Source organism: Myiozetetes cayanensis, unplaced genomic scaffold (assembly GCF_022539395.1).
Source record: "Myiozetetes cayanensis isolate MyiCay16 unplaced genomic scaffold, myiCay2020 scf7, whole genome shotgun sequence".
In the NCBI taxonomy this organism is placed as follows: Eukaryota; Metazoa; Chordata; class Aves; order Passeriformes; family Tyrannidae; genus Myiozetetes; species Myiozetetes cayanensis.
This window is the reverse complement of record NW_026087964.1, coordinates 13,809,756-13,828,710: the sequence shown is the minus strand read 5'-3', so window position 1 is coordinate 13,828,710 and position 18,955 is coordinate 13,809,756. Positions and strand designations below refer to the sequence as shown.

The window sequence follows — 18,955 nt, the reverse complement described above, 5'->3', positions numbered from 1 at the left end:
AGCACCAAGCTTTCCCTGGGGAGCCTGTTCCACTGTTCCACTTATGGTTAATGACCCTCCGGGTGAAAAACTGTTTCTTGATATTCAACCCAATCCTCCCCTGACTCAGCTTTATGCCATTTTCTTGAGTTCTGTCACTGGTCACAAGAGTGAAGAGATTGTTACTTGCCCCTCTGCTTCCCCTTGTGAGGATGTTTAAGAGCACAATGAGGTTTCTCCTCAGTCTCCTCTTCCCAAACCAAGTGACCTCAGCTGCAGTCATACAGCTTGCTCTCCAGACCCTTAACCATCCTTGTGGCCTTCCTTTGGATGCTCTCTAATAGCTTAATATCTTTCCTATATTGTGGCACCCAAAACTGCACACAATATTCAAGGTGAGGCCACATCAGGTCAGAGCAGAGCGGGACAATCCCCTCCCTTGACCAGCTGGCGACGCTTTGCCTGATGCCCCCAGGACACGGTTGGCCCTCCTGGCTGCCAGGGCATTGCTGATTCATATTCAACTTGCTGTCAGTATTTTCAGGATTGCATTTTTCACAAAGGAACATAGCTGCTTCCTTTAAAATGCAGCTGTAGGAAAACCTTTTCTTAATATCTTGATCGATATGAGACTGATCTGAAAAGGTAAGGTCAGAATCTTTAAACAGACCAGGAGTGTGTTCTGCCAGGGAAAGGCTGCAGAAGCCTTTTCTTTGAAGGCTGTCTCAGGCAAGAGTTGCCAGTTTCTGAGAACTGAAATTCCTCTACTTGGAAGCCAGGTTAGCCTCCTTTCACTGCTTGGTGCTGGCGGAAAATGATCTGACTCAGGTAGTGCCTCATATCTACAGCAGCACTGTGAAGAACAGAGGCAAAGGACTAACACATTCAGGGTGCATAGGTGAATGTCAGGGTGAGTGACACAGGTCCTTCTGATAATGATATAAAGGCTTCTGGGATAGGTATTTTCTGCAGGAGTAAGCCTTTCCATACACAATGCTGATGGTCTGGGCTACCCTGAAAACAACAAAGAAACCATCTCAAACCTAAGAAAAACTGGCTTACAGGTAGGTCAGATCTGTCAAAGCTCATTCATCCAGGTTTGTGCTTCATATGGACAATGTTTCATATGCACTAACACCTCCTTATGTCTTGAGTTAGGAATCATTAAACAAATCTGTTATGTGTAGAAAAATGTACTGAAAAAAGAGGCAAATGAAAAAGATACACTTGCCAATGAATTCCAAAGCAAGCATCTGCTTTTTTTTTTCCTTTTTTAAAAGATGGGAAAAAAAAGCTACTAAAACTTTTCATGTTCTAAATATTATGACAAGCCTGTATTTTCTTGTGAAGACTCTTCCCATTTGACTGACTAAGGAAGGGGCATTGAAAGTCTTCTGTAAAGAAACAGCCAACCTCAGAAATATGAAGCTGATTTTAGAAAACTACCAATTTCATTCATGATGATACACATATAATAAAATTGGTAAGAAGTGGCAAAGCACTTTGGAAATTCAGAGCATGTTATTTGTGTTGCCCATTCGCTGAGCTTAGTTGCCCATTTATATTAATTAAATGACAAATGATGCCAGTTAAACCACACTTCAACCTTACATTAATTAGTGATCTTGACTAGTTTATTGATATTTTAAAGCAATGCAGTGGGAAAAAAGCTTATTTTAACTTTCAGTAATTTCATATAGTAATTTTACCACACAAATTTTTAAGCATTAATCTACATATTTTTTTACATTACATATAATTGCTTCCATAAGTTATTTTATCAGTACAAAATAGTGCACAGATCATTTCTTACAGCAACATCACTTGAGATGGCATACAGAGTCAAAGATGAAAAACCCCACTGTTCATGTTTCATAACATAAATTAAGCAAATTACTCAGACCAGTCATTTTTACAAAGCAAATCACCCACTAGACTGAACAGTGAATAATTTAACTGGAAATTGATACTCAACATGTATTATTGGAAGATTTATGTACAGAAGTATCATATCCCTATCAGTAGTGGAGAATACTATGAGATAACCTCTGTAACAAGTGGGGTCTTTTAGGCATCTTTCATGAAACTTAGAAAAATAACATATCAAATTCAGGTTTTTTATTCACTCGAATTGATGTCTAAATTATCTCTCAAGAAAGTGCTTAAGGGTGTGCATTCAGATTAAAATATAGGCTCATTACAGTGAAGACCAACAAATGCTAAATGAGCACGTAATGAACTCCTGTATTGTGTATATATATTTTATATATGCCTTTTATGCAAGCAACTGTTGATCCAGAAATGCCAACAAATACAGGCTACTGCAAATACTACTCTTTCTTCTATACACTGAAATGTAAAGCTTACAAAGAAAAATACTTTTTGCTGAGTCCTGTGCTGAGAGTTATTTACTGATAAAAACTGGAATACAGAGGGATGGATGCATCACTAAGCATTATGCAAAACTTGGGAGCTGAAGATTTTCTTAAAACATTACCTAATGCAATCAGAAAGCAGAAGTAGCATTGGAAAGCAGTGACCATCTTTCAGTGTGAGCACACAGAAAATCTGAACTGAAGAGCTGAAGAGTGTTGTGATACTTGTCAAACTGATTGCCTCTTCAGTTCATGCAAAGAGGCACACTTGAATCTATTTGAGGTTAGAGTCATCCCTAGCTATGTAGCAGGCTGCCCTAGTATTGCAAAAAGGCTCCTGTGTACAATGCACGGAATTAGCAATTCCATGTACGGATTTGCATTTCAGATATAGCTATTCCATGAGTATGTATTGTCTAAATGTATTATTTTATAGTGGGTATAAACTGATAAACTCTGAAATACTGCAGACTTAATTTTCTTAACATGCTATTGTAGTCTCGACAGGGTAGTTTTGGTCTCGTTAATATATACAAAAACTTATTTAAGCACAGATCCATTAACAGCCTTTGTCTGCTAACAGTTTCTCTAAACAAGCTGAAAAAATGATGTAATTAACTAAAATACAGTTAGCTCCACACCCTGTCTGTACAGATACTGGCCAACTACATTTGTAATGGTGTATGATTTTTGGTTTTGTATTGTCTTTCTTTACAGGATGAGAATATAATGCGATCCATGCAGCTCTTTGAAAATGTGATTTAATGAAGACATTAGGTCTACAACTAATGGACAAATACGAGCTATTCTGCAACATTATCTAAAAGATGGATTTACCACTTTATCATAAATAAAGTTACTCAGCTTTACACTGAGACATGGATTATGCAAGTAAATTTTTTATTATAAACTCTTCCCAACAAAAAATTCTTTCTAAATTATAAAATTTAGCTCTTCGACAGTGGCTACTTAGTTAACAAGATTGTACTGAAAAATCAAGTTTTTACTCCAAATTAAAACAAAGTAAGAACTGACAGTATGCAGCTTTATTATCATTCCAAACTCTAGTTAAAATAGATACAATCACAAGGAGATTAAAAATATATTCTTAGTTTTGCTACTCATTTTTACTGGATTAATTCCAGGTGTTCAAGTGTATTTCTTAAATCTTAGCTTCTAATTTATACAGAGGCATTACCATGTATTTTCTTTTCCCAGTTCTATGGTGTAGTCCTCATTTTTGAATAACACTTAGAGTTAATGCTGTAATCAATGTGCAATGCACATTTCTGCAACTGCCTTCCACCTTCGACTAGCTTTTCTTTTCCAAAGGAAAAAAACCCAAACCTAACAAAATAGATAACTTGAGAAGAAGAACTGTTATAGAACAGAAACCCAAATTGCTTATAGGTAGGTTTATTCCCTAAAAAATATGAGCAAGCTTCTATCAATCAAACTTACCTAGTAAATCTGCGTTTGATTTATCACAACAGGAATACCAGACGTCGTACATACTGTATTTCTAATTCTTCTTGGATGTGTCTGCAAAGCTCTTAGCTTAAAATTAAGGATCTTCTGACTTCTAATTTTTCATGAAGAAACCTTAACTGGATCCTAACACTGTTTTCATAAGTACGTGTCTTTTTGCCTTTAATAAATAAAAAGGCATGAACTTCCTTCGAAACTTCCATCCCACTTCAATGCTGAGAATGAATATCCCTATGTAGTAACATCTACTAATAATGACTGATAGTCAGGCTAACATCTATTTCAGCTTTTTGTAATATCTGTAACTATGAAAAAAAATCAGGAAAAAAAGGAAACTTCAGCTATATATCATCTATATGTGATAAATACATTACATTTTTTTAGAATCATTTCTTCATTAAGATTGGAGCTATTTATTCTGAACCTAGAAAGATTTTTCTAAAAAATTATGCACCTAAAATGTAACACTGCCCCTCCATCCATGTATTTTTTAAGATATATTGTCCACAGAGTTTATGCCAATATTTTAAAATAGGTGAAATGCTATCAGAGATAGGCCAACCTTCATTGTGACATTGCTGCAGACAACGTGAATTAATGAAGTAGAAAGAACGTTGCAAGCATTCTTTTGTAAAAATAAATCAGGTATCTATTCTGGTGTAGAGATGGGATGTTAGAGGCATGTTGAAGGCTGCTCTGCTATCACCAGTGTAGGATAAGAGTAGTACAATACATGTACACCTGAAATCTGCTGTAACGTGTTTGTGTAAACTAAATGTGCACATTTTGTAAAAAAAAATAATAAAGTAAACATGAAATAAAAAAAGGATCATGATCAATTTTTTTTGAGTTGTTAAATACGTGTTGGCAAAATTGTTAACTGAAGAAATATAATTTAAAAAAAAAAAAGCCTAAATACATTTATCTTGACTTAGCACAGTTCTCATCTCAGCAGCAATCTTACCACAAAGTCCTGAGGTAAATTTCATTTAGTCAATCAGTAGTTATTTTAAAAAAAAATCTGAAATTGCTTTCACATGACAGACTTTTTTAATACTCTATGCATCAGTATCTTCTGATGACAAAAAAACCCCTTCCTTCCAACAACTTTAAATTCTAGAATTGATTTTCCCTCAGAGGAAAAAGTTTTGTGCAAATTTTGTTACTTCAGTCAGCTCTCCCTCACAGTATAGTGAAACACAACATGACTCTGAACGGCATTTATTGCAAGACCAGTTAGGAATTATTTTGCAGTCAAGTTCAAATACATTCATGAGCAAATGCTGCAACATACAAGGTTTGACAGAGAGGTAAGCTGGCTTCTGAAATCCTTTTTTTGTTTTTAACTCCTGTTTTTTTATAGCTTCCATGTTCAGAAGTTTATTAACTTGTCTAGACTGGAATTCACAAGCTAGTCCCAAGCATATCCGTGACGTTCCTGAACTCAGTGCAAAGGGACCACGGTGTAAATTCTCCAAAGTTGCCTCCTACCTCCAGCTCCCATTCAGCAGGCCCAAAGCTAACTGGAACTAATTAGCTGAGCAAACCCTAGGCTGTGGATCTGTGGAGCAACCCTGTATTTCCCCAAGCCTTCCCAGCACTCCAAAACTATAAGCTGAGAATGCACTGAGCAAGTTCAGCTTTGCACCGTATGCTCCTTGTTTGGTGTGTTCAGCTTCACACCTTGAAAAGCTGACTCTTTGAAGAAGTCTATGAGTGCTCACGGTTCTATGTCTAACCTAGTCCTGATGAACCTAAATGTGCCTGTCACAAAATAAGTCATATGTTTCAAAAGCAGGTATAAATATGTCATTTAACACCAAGTTAGTTACTATTTAAGTAATTACTGCCAAATTATTTTGCATCACACAAATACACAAAACATATTAAGCACTGCTGTTTCCAACAAAATAAGAATTAATATTTACTCTGCTTTTGAAACAATAGCAGGTTAATCAATGTCATTGTAAGCACAGTGCATATGCAAATATAGAGAGAAGTCTTCTGTAATTACATATTCACAAACTGATAAGACTCCCACTCTCCATCGCACTGAAGAGTTATGATTATTTTAAGAGAATATATCATACCCCAAATAAGTGTCAGTGATGTTCACCTTATAGCACAAATCACTAGAGTTTTCTTGTTCAGGGGGAGATAGAACAATAGGTTGGAATTTTAGATTTGATGATAGCCACAGTTGCCTGTTGAAGAAAACAAAGCAAAGTTAAGCAAAATAAGGAGCACTAGCACTAGTATGACAGTATTCATACAGTTTCTACAAATTGCATAATTCACAATGTTTACTTAGTGATCTTTGCTATTATGAGACAGAAAACTAAAAAGTTATTATTTGCTGATAAATTTACTGTCAAAAGGGCTGAAAATAATAAACTGAGAAAATGGACCATTGTGATAACTAATGCTGGAGAGTAAAATTCCAAGAGAAGGGACATGTAAACCCATACCTAAAACTGAGCATAAGTACAGACTTGAAACAATAAGGATTTTTAAACAGAGGAGTAATATTCTGGAAGGGACTTCTAATAAAAGTAAGAATCATACACTTTATAACTAATTTAGAATAGAAATTTGATCATATTGCTTGTAATCACAAGGAGTAATTTAGGAGTATCTTTAAAAGACACACAGAAAGGCCTACTCACAAAACAACAAGACAACAAGAAACCAGGGGATTGACAGAAGAGTTATGAGTTTAATGACTCACTGGATTAGTTACATCATCTAGACCTAAATTTTCAGAATAGCGAGATGAGAAATAATTTTTCTTTTCTTGTCTCACTTCATATAAATAAAAAAGCTCTCATCCTTCTTCATTTGTCGTTATGTTTTTTAAGTCTGTATTATGAACACTGCTACTGCCCTTAAATGAATATGAGCACACACACAAAATAATTCTGTCTACTGATTATTTGGGCACCTACTGATTAAGGCACACAAGCTCAGAAGTGGTGGACCTGTATTTATGGTCCCTACTCTTCAGGTTATTCCTATTTATTAATGACCATTGAATATATTACAAAAAAGTGTTCATAGGGTCAAGAAAGCAAATACTTTTTCTTCTAAATGAATATCCAAGCCAATACTCCACACTTTTTCTTCTTTCCTCATTTCTGTACAATGTACAGCGCAACATAAAATTGCAACGGAACGTTCATCAGAAGAAATCTATCACTTAAAGCGTATTTTTTGATTGCAGATCAAAAAATTGCAGATCTAACCTATGAGTTACTCAGGGTGAGTTGGAATGTCAGTATCAGAATTCCTCAGTAAATAACCCAAACAAAAAGCTTGTAGTGGGAATGGGCAGGCATCATCAATAACAGCAAAAAGTAACCTCTAGCAAGAGTAAATCCTGTTGAGAAACATATTTAGTCTCAGAAAATGGAACATGAAGCATGTGTCCCAGGTCTGCTGAAGCAAGAACATGGCAAGAAAGCCAGAGATAAAAGTTGTTTTGGCAAAATTGTATTCAAATATGCAGATTGCAGAATAATCATCTGATCAACTCACCTTTCCACCATATTGCTCCAACTTTTGTAAAGTAACAGTAACTTTTTCTCTAAATTTCTTGTCCATTAATCTCCTTGAAAGCTATTGGAAAAGTAAAATAAAAAGGTTTGTTGCACAATATAGTACAATATATGCAAAGAGGGTATAATAATTCTTTTTTGTTACTTTATTTCATCTTTGGAAAATTAAGGATGAAAAGAAACATTGTAACTTGTAACTAATGTAAAAGTATGGAACTTAGTCAAGGCAGAGGAATAAAAGGTTAACTAAAAAAACCAGATCTATTAGCCAACAAAAATATTTTTTTTCTTTTAGCAAACAAATTTGAAAGAAGTACCAACCTTAAAAAAAAAATCATTCTTAAAGGGCTGTCCACATAAAAAGTTAACACATTTTTCACATGCATTGAAAGAGATTTATTACAGTGGAAATACTTTAAAAAAACCTGCTGCAATTTCTCTCTTCTGCACTGGATGTCAAAAAAGGTCCTTTCATTTTGCTGTAAAAGTGCACTTTGCAAGCAGGCTAAATGAAACCATGAAAAGCCTGTCTGACAGAGGAAGGATGTCCTCAGAAGGACTCAGTATAAAAATACTTCTCATAATCCCACTCTAAGCTTATTTAATGAAAACTTCTTTGAGCAGAATTCTCATCTGAAAGAAGTGGGAATATTTGCTTATGTTAATTTATTGAAACTGTCACAGTTTTGTTAAAATGTTCACACACAAAACGAAAAACTCATTTGGTAATAAGCATTCCTCCAAAAGATAGCATCTATTTCTCCTCAGGCCTATACTTCCATTATTCTCCAGTTTACGTTAACAACAGTTTTTGGACATTGCTAGAACTTTATAAGTCACCATATTATTAAAGAAGGAAGAACTCTCACGGGGGAATATATGAAATAGTGCTTTTCATGGAACTGCTGAGTCCTCCAATGTATCTGTACAAATATTACAGGAAACATCTCAACAAAAGTACCATGAAAATACAAAGGATTTTTTACTACAGCATTAAAAACTTACATTTGTGAGTAGATGTTTAAGATGATCATTAAGAGATGGGCCAACAACAGCACTCAGCTGAACTAAAGCATCCAATCCCCTTCCAAATACTTCATCATCCGCATGGGCCTTCAGAGGGGGAAGAAAGAAAACCCTATCAATAATATTCACACAAACACACAAGTTTTTCTACACAGCAGTCTCTGTATTATGATTGCATGTAGTATTTTTAAACATTAGAACTACTGTGCAATTGCTAATTGCTATAATGTTACAAGTTTAGAAATACAAGTTTAGAAATACAAGTTTAGAAATACAAGTACAACATGCCTGAATATTAGTCTCCAGAGACCACATTTAAAAACAGAAGTATATTTTTAAAGTAGAACCAAAAGTATCCACAAAATGCCAGTGAAACTCTTGCATTTCTTCTGAGACAAGGAAACTAGTAATTTAGTATTGATGAAATAAAAAATTTGGCATGCAAAACAGCTTACTACACCAACAATTTTAGTATTTCACAGCATATTAACCATTCAAATGCAGATATGCTGACATTGGGAGACACCATTTTACTTACAAATGTAATTAATTCAGTGTAATTTCTATGTAATTGATAACAATAACTTCCTTTGTTGGAGAAACAGTGGAGCCAGTTACTTTCTGCCTCAATTCATTTAGTTCTCTCCAACTACACCTTTGTCACCTGCCAGCAATTATCTGGCTCTTATCTACTTCCAGGGTTCCTTGTCATCTTTGTTTCTCCCATGGGAAGGTTCTTCTGTCCCTGAGTTCTCTAATGGTTTAGTTATCTCACTTTTCCTTTAGTGGAGAAGTAGACTCATAACAATTTATTTTGTTCTCGTACTAAATTTTAAGTTTATTTAAACAATTATTTTTTCACTCCAGCATTTGAGACCTGAATGTTTTCTTTTTAACTAGAAGTGATAGACTGCTTGTGTAGTGGAAGGTTTAACGAGACTTTATACCAAGTAGTACAACAATAAAAATTATCAGATGAGTAACAGTAACTGAGGAACAGACAAGAATAACATTTCTAATTTTGTCTTCAAACTAAACCAAATATACTGATAACACAGAATTTTGAACTTCTGTTACACCTCTGATTTGAGATCACAAAGAATTTTCAAGCTTTCAGCAATCTCTATAAAATCAGAACTGAAACACAGCTAGAAGAACAGCTCCTTGCTGAACCAGAAAAGGGCACTGATAAATATGAAAAAGGTCCAAAAAAGATAACCCTTGAAGCCAATACCTCACTTTATTTTTAAAGGAGTAGAAAAATTAAAAACATATTTAAAAATTAAGAATATTACCTTAAATATCTTAACTGTATTCTTCCCTTTTCCTCATTGACATATTTTGATTTACCTTTGTAGCGTATTTTGAATTGTTATATGTAACAGATGATTATTTATTCCCACATTTCCATTTTACTTCACCTCATTTCTACTTTTTGCGTGTTCATATATAAAAACACCACAAATACGTATATTTATTTCTCCTTATATTCAGACCTTTAATAGAACATTTCCACAAAATTTGCCCATAGCTACTGTCATACAGCTATAAAAAGTTGCCCATTTGAATTTGCAGTTAAATACATATTTAGCTAATAAACCAAGGCAGGGTTAACAAGAGAAAAGAAACCATTCCCAACCCCCAAACCAAAACCCATGCAGTAGATTTATCACATTAATATTTTCAATGTAGTTCTCACCAGCAAAAGAAAAAAAAATCAAATCCATTAAAATCTCTGCATGAAGAAAAAGACATACCAGTGTAGCCTTTAAGACTGGAATTAGACGAGGCAACAAGGGAATTGCTTTTTCAGTAGCACCTTCAACCAGAAGTAATTCTCTAAAACCCTCCTTTGAAACAAACGTATAGGGATGTTTTGTCTCTCTTAGTCCCTGTTGCAAATGTAAAATGTGTTTCTTAATAGTGTGCCTTCTTTTAAACAAAAACACATTTATAAAGTTCCACATAGTAGCAAGATAATGTTTAGATTTTGTCAGATCAGTTCAAAACATAAAGTACACTAACTCCACCATGTGGAGCCACTCAGTACAACTCTCCTCACAGAATATTCTAATTAATTTTTCTTTTGGAGCATTGAATATTAAAACTTACCTTATGAATATGGCAAATTCAATCAATATGTGTACTTCACTACCTTAAATCTAACTACCCAAGGTATTTTTTCAACAAGACCAGGAACAAGAGCAGGCTATGTTTTTGTACCCTAAAGGAAAGAAAATTAGATGAACTATGGAAGAAAAGATGCCCCCCACCACAAACCCCTCTCTGTAACACCAAAAACTTGTTGATGGCACAAAGATGCCCTTTTAATGCAGAATGCCTCACTGGCATAACTCAAAGACTTAAAGGCCAAGGGCTGAAGCCTTTCTTCTTTCCACAATAGGAGCTTTATGTTACTTTAGGAATTGACAGGGTTTTTTAATCTTTTAAAAATAAAGGAAAAAAATGAGAGAGAATAAGCCTGTGGATATACACTTTATTCTATCTACAGCATTGGATTCATCATTTATTTAGACACCTGAAACATATTTGGTGATAAATGTCACAGATGGTTCTGAGAAGACAGAAGCCTGAGAAAACATAATGCATAGTACTGCTCTTCAACTTATTTACAGGATGCTATTTTCACTGTACTAGTTCAATCTATTGAGAAGAACATTCTTAATTCAGCAGGTAGGCTTAATATACAAAAATAATCAAAGCAATTTAGTTTACAAAAGAACCTGCAAAACTACAAATGGATTCAAGATTTCATTCAACAGTTGGAAATCTGAGATGCAGTCTTGCATTTGACCAGTATGTTGAAGATTAAACAGCTCTACCTAGCTCTCTCAGAATGCTCTAACTAAAGAACTACAAATAGCAATGCTCTTTACCATTTTCATTCATACAAGATCTTCACAAATGGGTTTTTTTTGTATTTCCCTAGTATGTGAGCCTAAATTAGTTAGCTCAAATTGTTAATAAATGTCAGTTGCAATTAGGAAATGGTTGTATGCTTAATGTTGCAAGAAATTGAGTTTACCTCTGCCAATGTTACAAGGAGAGGATCAAAGGGAACAGTTTCAGGAAGGCATTCCCATTGCAGTTTGTGCTTTACTGATCCATGCACTAACCTATGTAAAGAATAAAGTTTTAACAAATCATCATATAAGAATACATAATTTATTACTACCACTATTCCCTTTAAATGTATCAGCAATTAGTTTGTGGTGTTACTGTGTTATATACACAATCCAAATACATCCTGTTCTCCTTAGCAAAATCACGGAATCACTGAACCAATTAGGTTGGAAAAAACCTCTGAGATCATCAAGTCCAAGCTAGTATATGTATAATGGTATTTAACAGTGAAATTATAATAATTTCCCAAAACATGGCAGTTTCCAAAATTCTGCTCCTAATCACACAGAAATCAGAAAATAAGGGTTATAAAAATGATAGATGCCTCTCATCCCAACACTGAAGATGCTCCTTTTGCAAACTTATTTATTTTGATAAGTATCAAGAAACATTTTCCTCAAATGGTAAGGGAAATCAGTTGAAACTGAAAGAAAATTATATTGGAATTTATTATTTACTCCTAAGATACTGGTAAACACTATGTATTAATGATTATTTTATACAAGTAAATACATATACATTGTATTAATGATTACTTAAATTTTTGTAAAGTAATTCTGCATCCTAATAAGAAAACACTTTAATGTTTATTTTCTAGCCAAAAGTAATACCATAAACTATTACTAATAAGTATTTTTGTTAATGTCTGATATTGCTGGCAAGTACAGAGTTGGAATATTCAATAAAATCTTGTCATACTAACTACTTCACACGAAAAAGGCTGCAAGAGGTCTGCTTACTAAAATGGCAGTAATTTTACTATCTTTGTTAGTAGGGAAAAGTAAACAAGTTTACCTGGAGGAATTAGGTCTGCAAACTTAACTATTCTTTAAAAATGTGGTTTTAGTATTAATACAGCATAAAAAAAAAAAAACCAAAGACAATTTCAAAGGCATGGAAAATTGCTTTCTGCTTTGAAAAGAGTTGAGCTTTAGAAATCTTTCCAGAAATTAATGGAATCAAACAACCTAACTAAAATATCAAACATGAAGAGATGTATTTCATAATATATTTAGTAAAAATATAAACAAACCCTACACACCTGCATGGAATGCCTCCTTTAGCATATATAGCAGCAAATGCAGATGTTGGTTGAGAAGAGGCACCAAACTGCAAAGACAGAAAAAAATAGCATTATTTAATCATAACAGTAAGGTTTTATAACTATTATAAATATGTTAAAACTGCAGTTTACCAAAAAAAGAACTTAGTAATATGATTTTAAAACAAATAAAAGAAAAAGGACTGCAGGTATGGAGTGGAAAACATACTTGATATACTTACCAGAAAACTGCTCTTCAGAATTGTCTGGCTAGGGAGTTTTTAAAATGAATAAATATTGTAGAATCAGCATTCTCCCAATGGAATTACCTTATTTTTCTATTTTCTCTTGCAAATGTTAACACTTAAGCCTTACAGGTTATCTCCTTAACTGATTAAGGAGCTCTCACTTTCCCTGTGCTCTTGTATTTATATTGGTAACATGCAGAAGGCAGTTTTACTGCAATTCCATCTTGATCTGGGTATAGACAAAAGTACAAGGTGCCAAGATGTGGGAGAAGTACTGAAAATTGGGCAAGATGGTATGAGGGCACTGGAAATGCACAAGGAGGTTCATACTAGGTAAGAATCTAGAAAGAACTCACTGGAGAAGGAAATTAGGAGCTTCACAGGTAGAAAAGCTGCACAAATTTGGTTTTTATCATATAAATGGTTCCTATGCATATGAACTATTGTATTATTTATTAGCATGATCATTCAATCCTGCTTCCCTTTTTAAACACCTTATCACAAAGCATTTAAAAGGAAATACCATGAAATCTTAATTTTTATCTTTTGAGTGTTTGAACCTACATTAAAATCAGTAACACTGTGTGCATGATTTGATGACTTCATGGTTTATTTAAGTCACTGTGCTACTTGCAAAAAGATTTAAAGTAAAAAAGATGCCCACATTAAAGTATTCTGTCTCTGTTTATTGCAAACTACCACCTCACCGAAGTACTCCTGCATTTAATTCACTTTCCAAAAAGCCTGTGACATTACTAATTGTCAAATTATATGGACCAGTGGTGAGCTATAATTCGTGTATTCAATGCTAGTTCTTCAGGCACATGAGTTCCATGAAATAAACAACTCCATTCATTATTCTGCTTCCAAAAGCCCAAATTTTTTCTAAAGTATTACATATTCACAGTAATGGTGAGTTTCAAATAATGCTCACCAGCAATTAATTTGTGAGATTTCATAAAGTCTTGATGATCTTCAAGATACTGCCTGATTCTTAGTTTAATTGCATAACTGAAATAAGTTCCTCTAAAGCAGCAGGTATCAAAGTTTAAAAGTATATATATTAAAAAAACCCAACTCTCTTTAACTCTTAGCTCTGAATCTCTTTTTAGGGCAACAGTGCATAGAAGATAACAGTTACCATGCAAGCCACAATTTTACCAAAACCAGTTTATTAAAAATGTAATAAGCAATGTTATGCCTCAGGCATTTGGCTTAGAAGGTAGGGAATAGGTGATTAATAACAAAATTTTAATTTCAATTTAAAAAACAGGACCGGAAGAAGCATGTCCTGCATGCCATTTCATAAAGTAAGGAATTTTTTTCCAGCCAGAGATGGGTTTTAAACAAACAAACCCCCCATCACCTATACATACCGGATTGATAGTTTTAGGATTCAGCTTGTCACTAGGCTTTGGCTGTGGTTTAATTGCAGGTTCTGAAGAACATGGTGAAGGAGAGGAAGTCTTGCTTTTCTGTGCTGCAGTCTTTGGTTTTATTTCGATGCGTGATGACATTCTTAGAACATTGCTTCCTAGCATAGGAAAATATTAAAGACATAAAATAATTTTCATTCCTATATGACAGACTATCAAGGGTTAGAATCCTCAGGTCAGAAAACTGACATGAACAAACAATCACAAAAATCTGAATAAGTGCCCTAGGAAACAAAGGCTTATTCTCATACACCCTACGCACTGCACGGCATAATTTTACGAGTCTTGTCACTCGGTCTTTCAAATGCACACATTTCCTAACCTGCTCCCCTTTTCTTATGTTCTTTGAGACCTGCAGCTAAAGTGAATTAGCTACAATCTGCCTTTAGGGTAGCCTGCAGGAATGCAAGCAGCATTGCGGGGCTCAGCAGAAGAGCCCAGAGTGAAATAGGCTGGCTGGGTACAGTTACATCAGAAGAAAGCAACGATCTGAGGAATAGCCAGGATGAAGGAATGAAAAGAAGAGCAAGTACATTCAGGACACAAAACCCAAATGCAGAATCAGTAAGAGATAAGAATAGAAACGTAAGGTAGCAAAGAAAGAAGACATAAAATGAATTCCAATTCCACGTAAGAAGAATGACTTTTATTTTTTTAAAAGAGTGCAAAAATTACCTTCTGTATACATCCTTAAATACTGATTCAGATACACTTAATCTTCTAAATGCCAATGCACCAGCTACACGTGTCACTATATATGTACGTAATTGGGTTAAAGTGTCCCTCACACACCCACAGCTCTATAAGCCAACTGCCCTAATCTCTACCAGACTCTTGAATGTGCAGTCCTTATTAAACTTGGTTATTCTAATTCTTCCCTCCAAACAGGACTTCCAGTCACGTACTTTTGTTACAGAATCATAGAATATGCTGAGCTGGAAGGGACCAACAAGGATCATTGAGTACAACCCTCAGCCCTGCCCAGGACCATCCACAAGAGTCACACCATGTGCCTGAGAGTATGATCCAAATGCTTTTTGAACTCTGTCAGGCTTGGTGCTGTAACCACTACCCTGGGGAGCCTGTTCCAGTGCCCAACTACCTTCTGGGTGAAGAATGTTTTCTAATATCCAGCCTAAACCTCCCCTGACACAAATTCAGGCCATTCCCTCAGGTCCTGTCACTGGTCACCAGAGAGAGCAGACGAGTGCCTGCCCCTCCTCTTCCTCTCAGGAGGAAGTTGTCTCTGCAATGAGGTCTCTCCTCAGTCTCCTCTTCTTCAGGCCAAACAAACCAAGTGACCCACAGCTGCTCCTCATACGGCTTCCCCTCAAGGCCCTTCACCATCTTTGTTGCCCTCCTTTGGATGCTCTCTAATAGCTTAATATCCTTCTTACATTGTGGTACCCAGAACTGCCTCAAGGTGAGGCCAGCCCCAGTGCAGAGCGGGGACAATCCCCTCCCTTGACGGTTGGCCCTCCTGGCTGCCAGGGCACTGCTGACTCATATTCAACTTGCCATCGACCAGGACCCCCAGGTCCCTTTTCATGGTACTGCTTTCCAGTATCTCATTTCCCAGTCATTATCTAAATTATGAAATCTTTAGGATTATTTCTGTTTCTGGTAAGAAATTATAAGGTCCCAGCACTTGTGTAGATATGCCATGTCTTTATGACTTGTGGAAAGAATGACATCTAGCACCTAAGTTTTAGTGAATGTCAAGAAATAACATATAATAATGATTACCAAATTAGCTAAAATACAAAGCAAAACTAAAATTTAAAGTTTAAATCAATAGTTCTTGACAGATGATTTAATTAGAAATAGTGATTCAAATCAGTTCACCCACTGTACATCCTGTCTTCTCTTTCCTACTATTTCCAGAATGCAGCCTGTTTCCAGTGACAGTCTTTTTAAAAGAACTAGCATACTACAATTAGACAATTAAGTCTTTTCAGAACACATAAAAACTTACATGACACTTATGTGAACTATTCGGTAAAATGCACATCATTAAAACCAGAAATAATCTGAAGCCCTAAAACACAAATAATAACACAGAAAGAAAATCTACTGATTTTATGTCAGCTTATTATCATTACATTCTAATCACATTAGTTAGAAGACACATCTTTAACTATCAGAAAAATAAGAATCAAAATCATTTTATACTATAAAAACACCAGATAAGTTCTTGACAGTAGCATCAGATATTGCAAAATATTGCTATCAGGGTCAGCCTTTGAAATATACAGTTGCTCATAATGGGAAGTCAGCTTGCTAATAACAACATAAATATTTTTTATTTTATTAAGGAATAATTCAGATATAGTTAATTTATTCTATTTCCCAGGAAGTAATTAAGATACATCTCAAAGACTTTATTGAGGTTTTAACTAACGACTCAATCTAGAAAAGTAAACAATAAAAAGCGTGACAATAAGCAGGAACAATGTCAGCCCTTTGCGACAGAAATGAAGACAGGAGTAAGGACAGTGATAATGGTTTTATAAAAATGCAGCTAAGGCAATATACTGGCAGAGGTGGAAGTGGCACTGAGCACGAAAAGTAGTCTTCGTAAGCAGGTCTCAACCTTCAGAGATGAAAGCCTTTGTGTAGTCAGGAGCTCGGAAAGTCACTCACACGTGTTTGCAGAGAGATCAGACGGCTGAAGCACAGTCGTGAATCAAACAAGCCACGTACGAGGTTTGATACAGAAGTGACCCGTCTACTGCAGCCGACAGACTTCAAGCAAAGGACAGACACTTTAAATGGAAATAGGAAAAGCACCTCTAAAAGACTACTTTCAAAGGAGGAAAAGTGTAGCCTGGAGTTCGGTCCTAGAAGTCACTTAAGGCGGGCAGAACTGAAGTCAGTAGGATTTGAAAGGCGAGGTTGCTTCCTTACCCTGGCGAGCGCCAACTCTCCGGAGCGCGGCTGGGGCAGCGGCAGAAGGAGGCGAGGGGCTTCGAGCGACGGCCCCGCGGGATATCCACGGACCCAGCGAGAGGACGAGGAGGACGCCCCGCTCCCCTCGGCCCCTGTCCCGTCCCCGCAAGTCTGGCTGGTCCCGGGCAGCGCCGGCCCGGGGGCTGCGCCGGCCCCGCTCCTGCGGCCCCGCGGGACGCGCGGCTCAGCTCCCGCTCCCGGGGACGCTGCCTGCCGGTTGCCAGGGAAACTACGGGCCGCCGAGAGCCCAAACCTCCTCAGAGCTCGCTGAACAGCGGAGCCAGAATAAAGGGACGATGGTTTTTAATATTCTCCCAGGGAAAACAGGATTTGAGAATTACTTTTTTTTTTTTTTTTTTTTTTTTTTTTTTTTTTTTTTTAACTTGCGGAAAGTTTGGCTTTCAAGTACGGTGCCACGTTCCCATTTGTGATTGCCCCTGTTTCAAACACAACGAAAGAAAGTTAATTTTTAGTTTGTCTTTCAGGCAACCCGCCCATACAGTGCTGAAAGTTCCGTCAGAAATACTGTATTTATTCGTACACTGTCACATCTGAATGAGTTTTAGGGTAAATGAGCTTTTGGGTGAAAAGGGTACTTTTTAACTTGACCACAAGTACTCTACAAGGGATATGTTTATTCTTTGATGCACTCAACAACCAATCTCCAAACACAATGTTTTCATGACCTATTTGAATTATTTTGGATACAATCTTTCTACCATTGCATTCTTCCTCATTTCTGTAATTTTTACTGAAGAACTAATTGGTACTTTAGAAGTGGATAAGAGAGGCTATTCTCTTGATTTTCCACTAAAATAAAATAAAATAAAATAAATAAAATAAAATAAAATAAATCAATCCCTCCAACACCCCCCTCCCCCAAACAAACAAACAAACGAACAAACAAAACCCCACAGGAAAACGGAGAGACACTGTTGAAAAATAATTATAGACTATTCAAAAATGCCATAGGCATTAGATTTTGGCCAATGCAGGAATTTAATAATTAGTTTTATCCAACTTAAATAGTTTGTATCTGCCAATAAAGGGAAGCCATAAGTGAGGACATTTGCAGAGTTAGAATAGGGCTGCATAACTGAGTGCCGTTGAAATGCATTCATGCAAGAGACCTTCTGGAAATACAGAAGGAAAAAAATAAATAATATTGGAGAAGGGAAGATTTCTCTCTTTTTCCTAAGTGTTTTTAGCTAAGCCCAAGAGACATTACAGTACTTTGACAAAATTATTTTACTCTTCCAGAGTGTTGAAAGTAATAGAGGAATAGATATCTTTTTATCCATAAATTTTACGGACTAGTAAATAACCTCAGAAAAATCCAGTATTTGTAAAGCAGACTATGCAAGTCTTTGAAAATCACACTAAAAATGCAAACCAGCATGATCATCTCCATTATGAGAAAAAAATAACTACTTTTATGGGCAAGGTTTATTTTTAATTCAATGTTTTAGTATCATTTTATACATGTAACTGCTATAGCTGATTTGTGAGTACAGAAAAGACTACAGCTATGTTCAAGTGTGGAAGAAAGTAGTAGTACAATGCCTAAGTCGGTAGGAGGTATGAACTGCTGTGTTGTATGAAGCAAAATACCACTGATCAGCTCCATGGAGTCAGCAGCTCCCGCTGAGTTCCTGGAGGCACAGAAACGACAGGGGCGTAACAGGACAAGCAAGACTGCAGGCTCTGTGCAAGA

General features: G+C 35.9%; 2 protein-coding genes across 10 annotated transcripts in view; one reads left to right on the top strand and one right to left on the bottom strand.

The window, feature by feature from the left end:
- KCNIP4 (potassium voltage-gated channel interacting protein 4) overlaps positions 1-4,668 on the top strand; it is a 394,946-nt gene extending 390,278 nt beyond the window's left edge. For all 7 annotated transcript variants that reach the window (XM_050338778.1, XM_050338784.1, XM_050338780.1 and 4 more), the window contains one exon: positions 3,072-4,668. In XM_050338778.1, the coding sequence (XP_050194735.1) occupies positions 3,072-3,119 (48 nt within the window). In that variant the 3' untranslated portion in view covers positions 3,120-4,668. The remainder of the gene's footprint in view (positions 1-3,071) is intronic.
- On the bottom strand, positions 1,592-17,372 carry PACRGL (parkin coregulated like). Of its 3 annotated transcripts, none has more exons than XM_050338788.1 (8): positions 17,200-17,372; positions 14,233-14,390; positions 12,609-12,676; positions 11,469-11,559; positions 10,180-10,314; positions 8,402-8,509; positions 7,377-7,457; positions 1,592-6,046 (listed from the first exon to the last, which is right to left on the bottom strand). In XM_050338788.1, exons 2-8 carry the CDS (start codon positions 14,371-14,373, stop codon positions 5,990-5,992), a joined length of 681 nt encoding a protein of 226 aa, XP_050194745.1. In that variant the 5' UTR covers positions 14,374-14,390; positions 17,200-17,372; the 3' UTR covers positions 1,592-5,989. The 3 variants fall into 3 exon arrangements, with proteins under 3 accessions (XP_050194745.1, XP_050194744.1, XP_050194743.1); XM_050338787.1 differs by lacking the exon at positions 17,200-17,372 and adding an exon at positions 16,886-17,053; XM_050338786.1 differs by lacking the exon at positions 17,200-17,372 and having other exon boundaries at positions 14,233-14,397.
- Between the last annotated feature and the right edge of the window lie 1,583 nt (positions 17,373-18,955).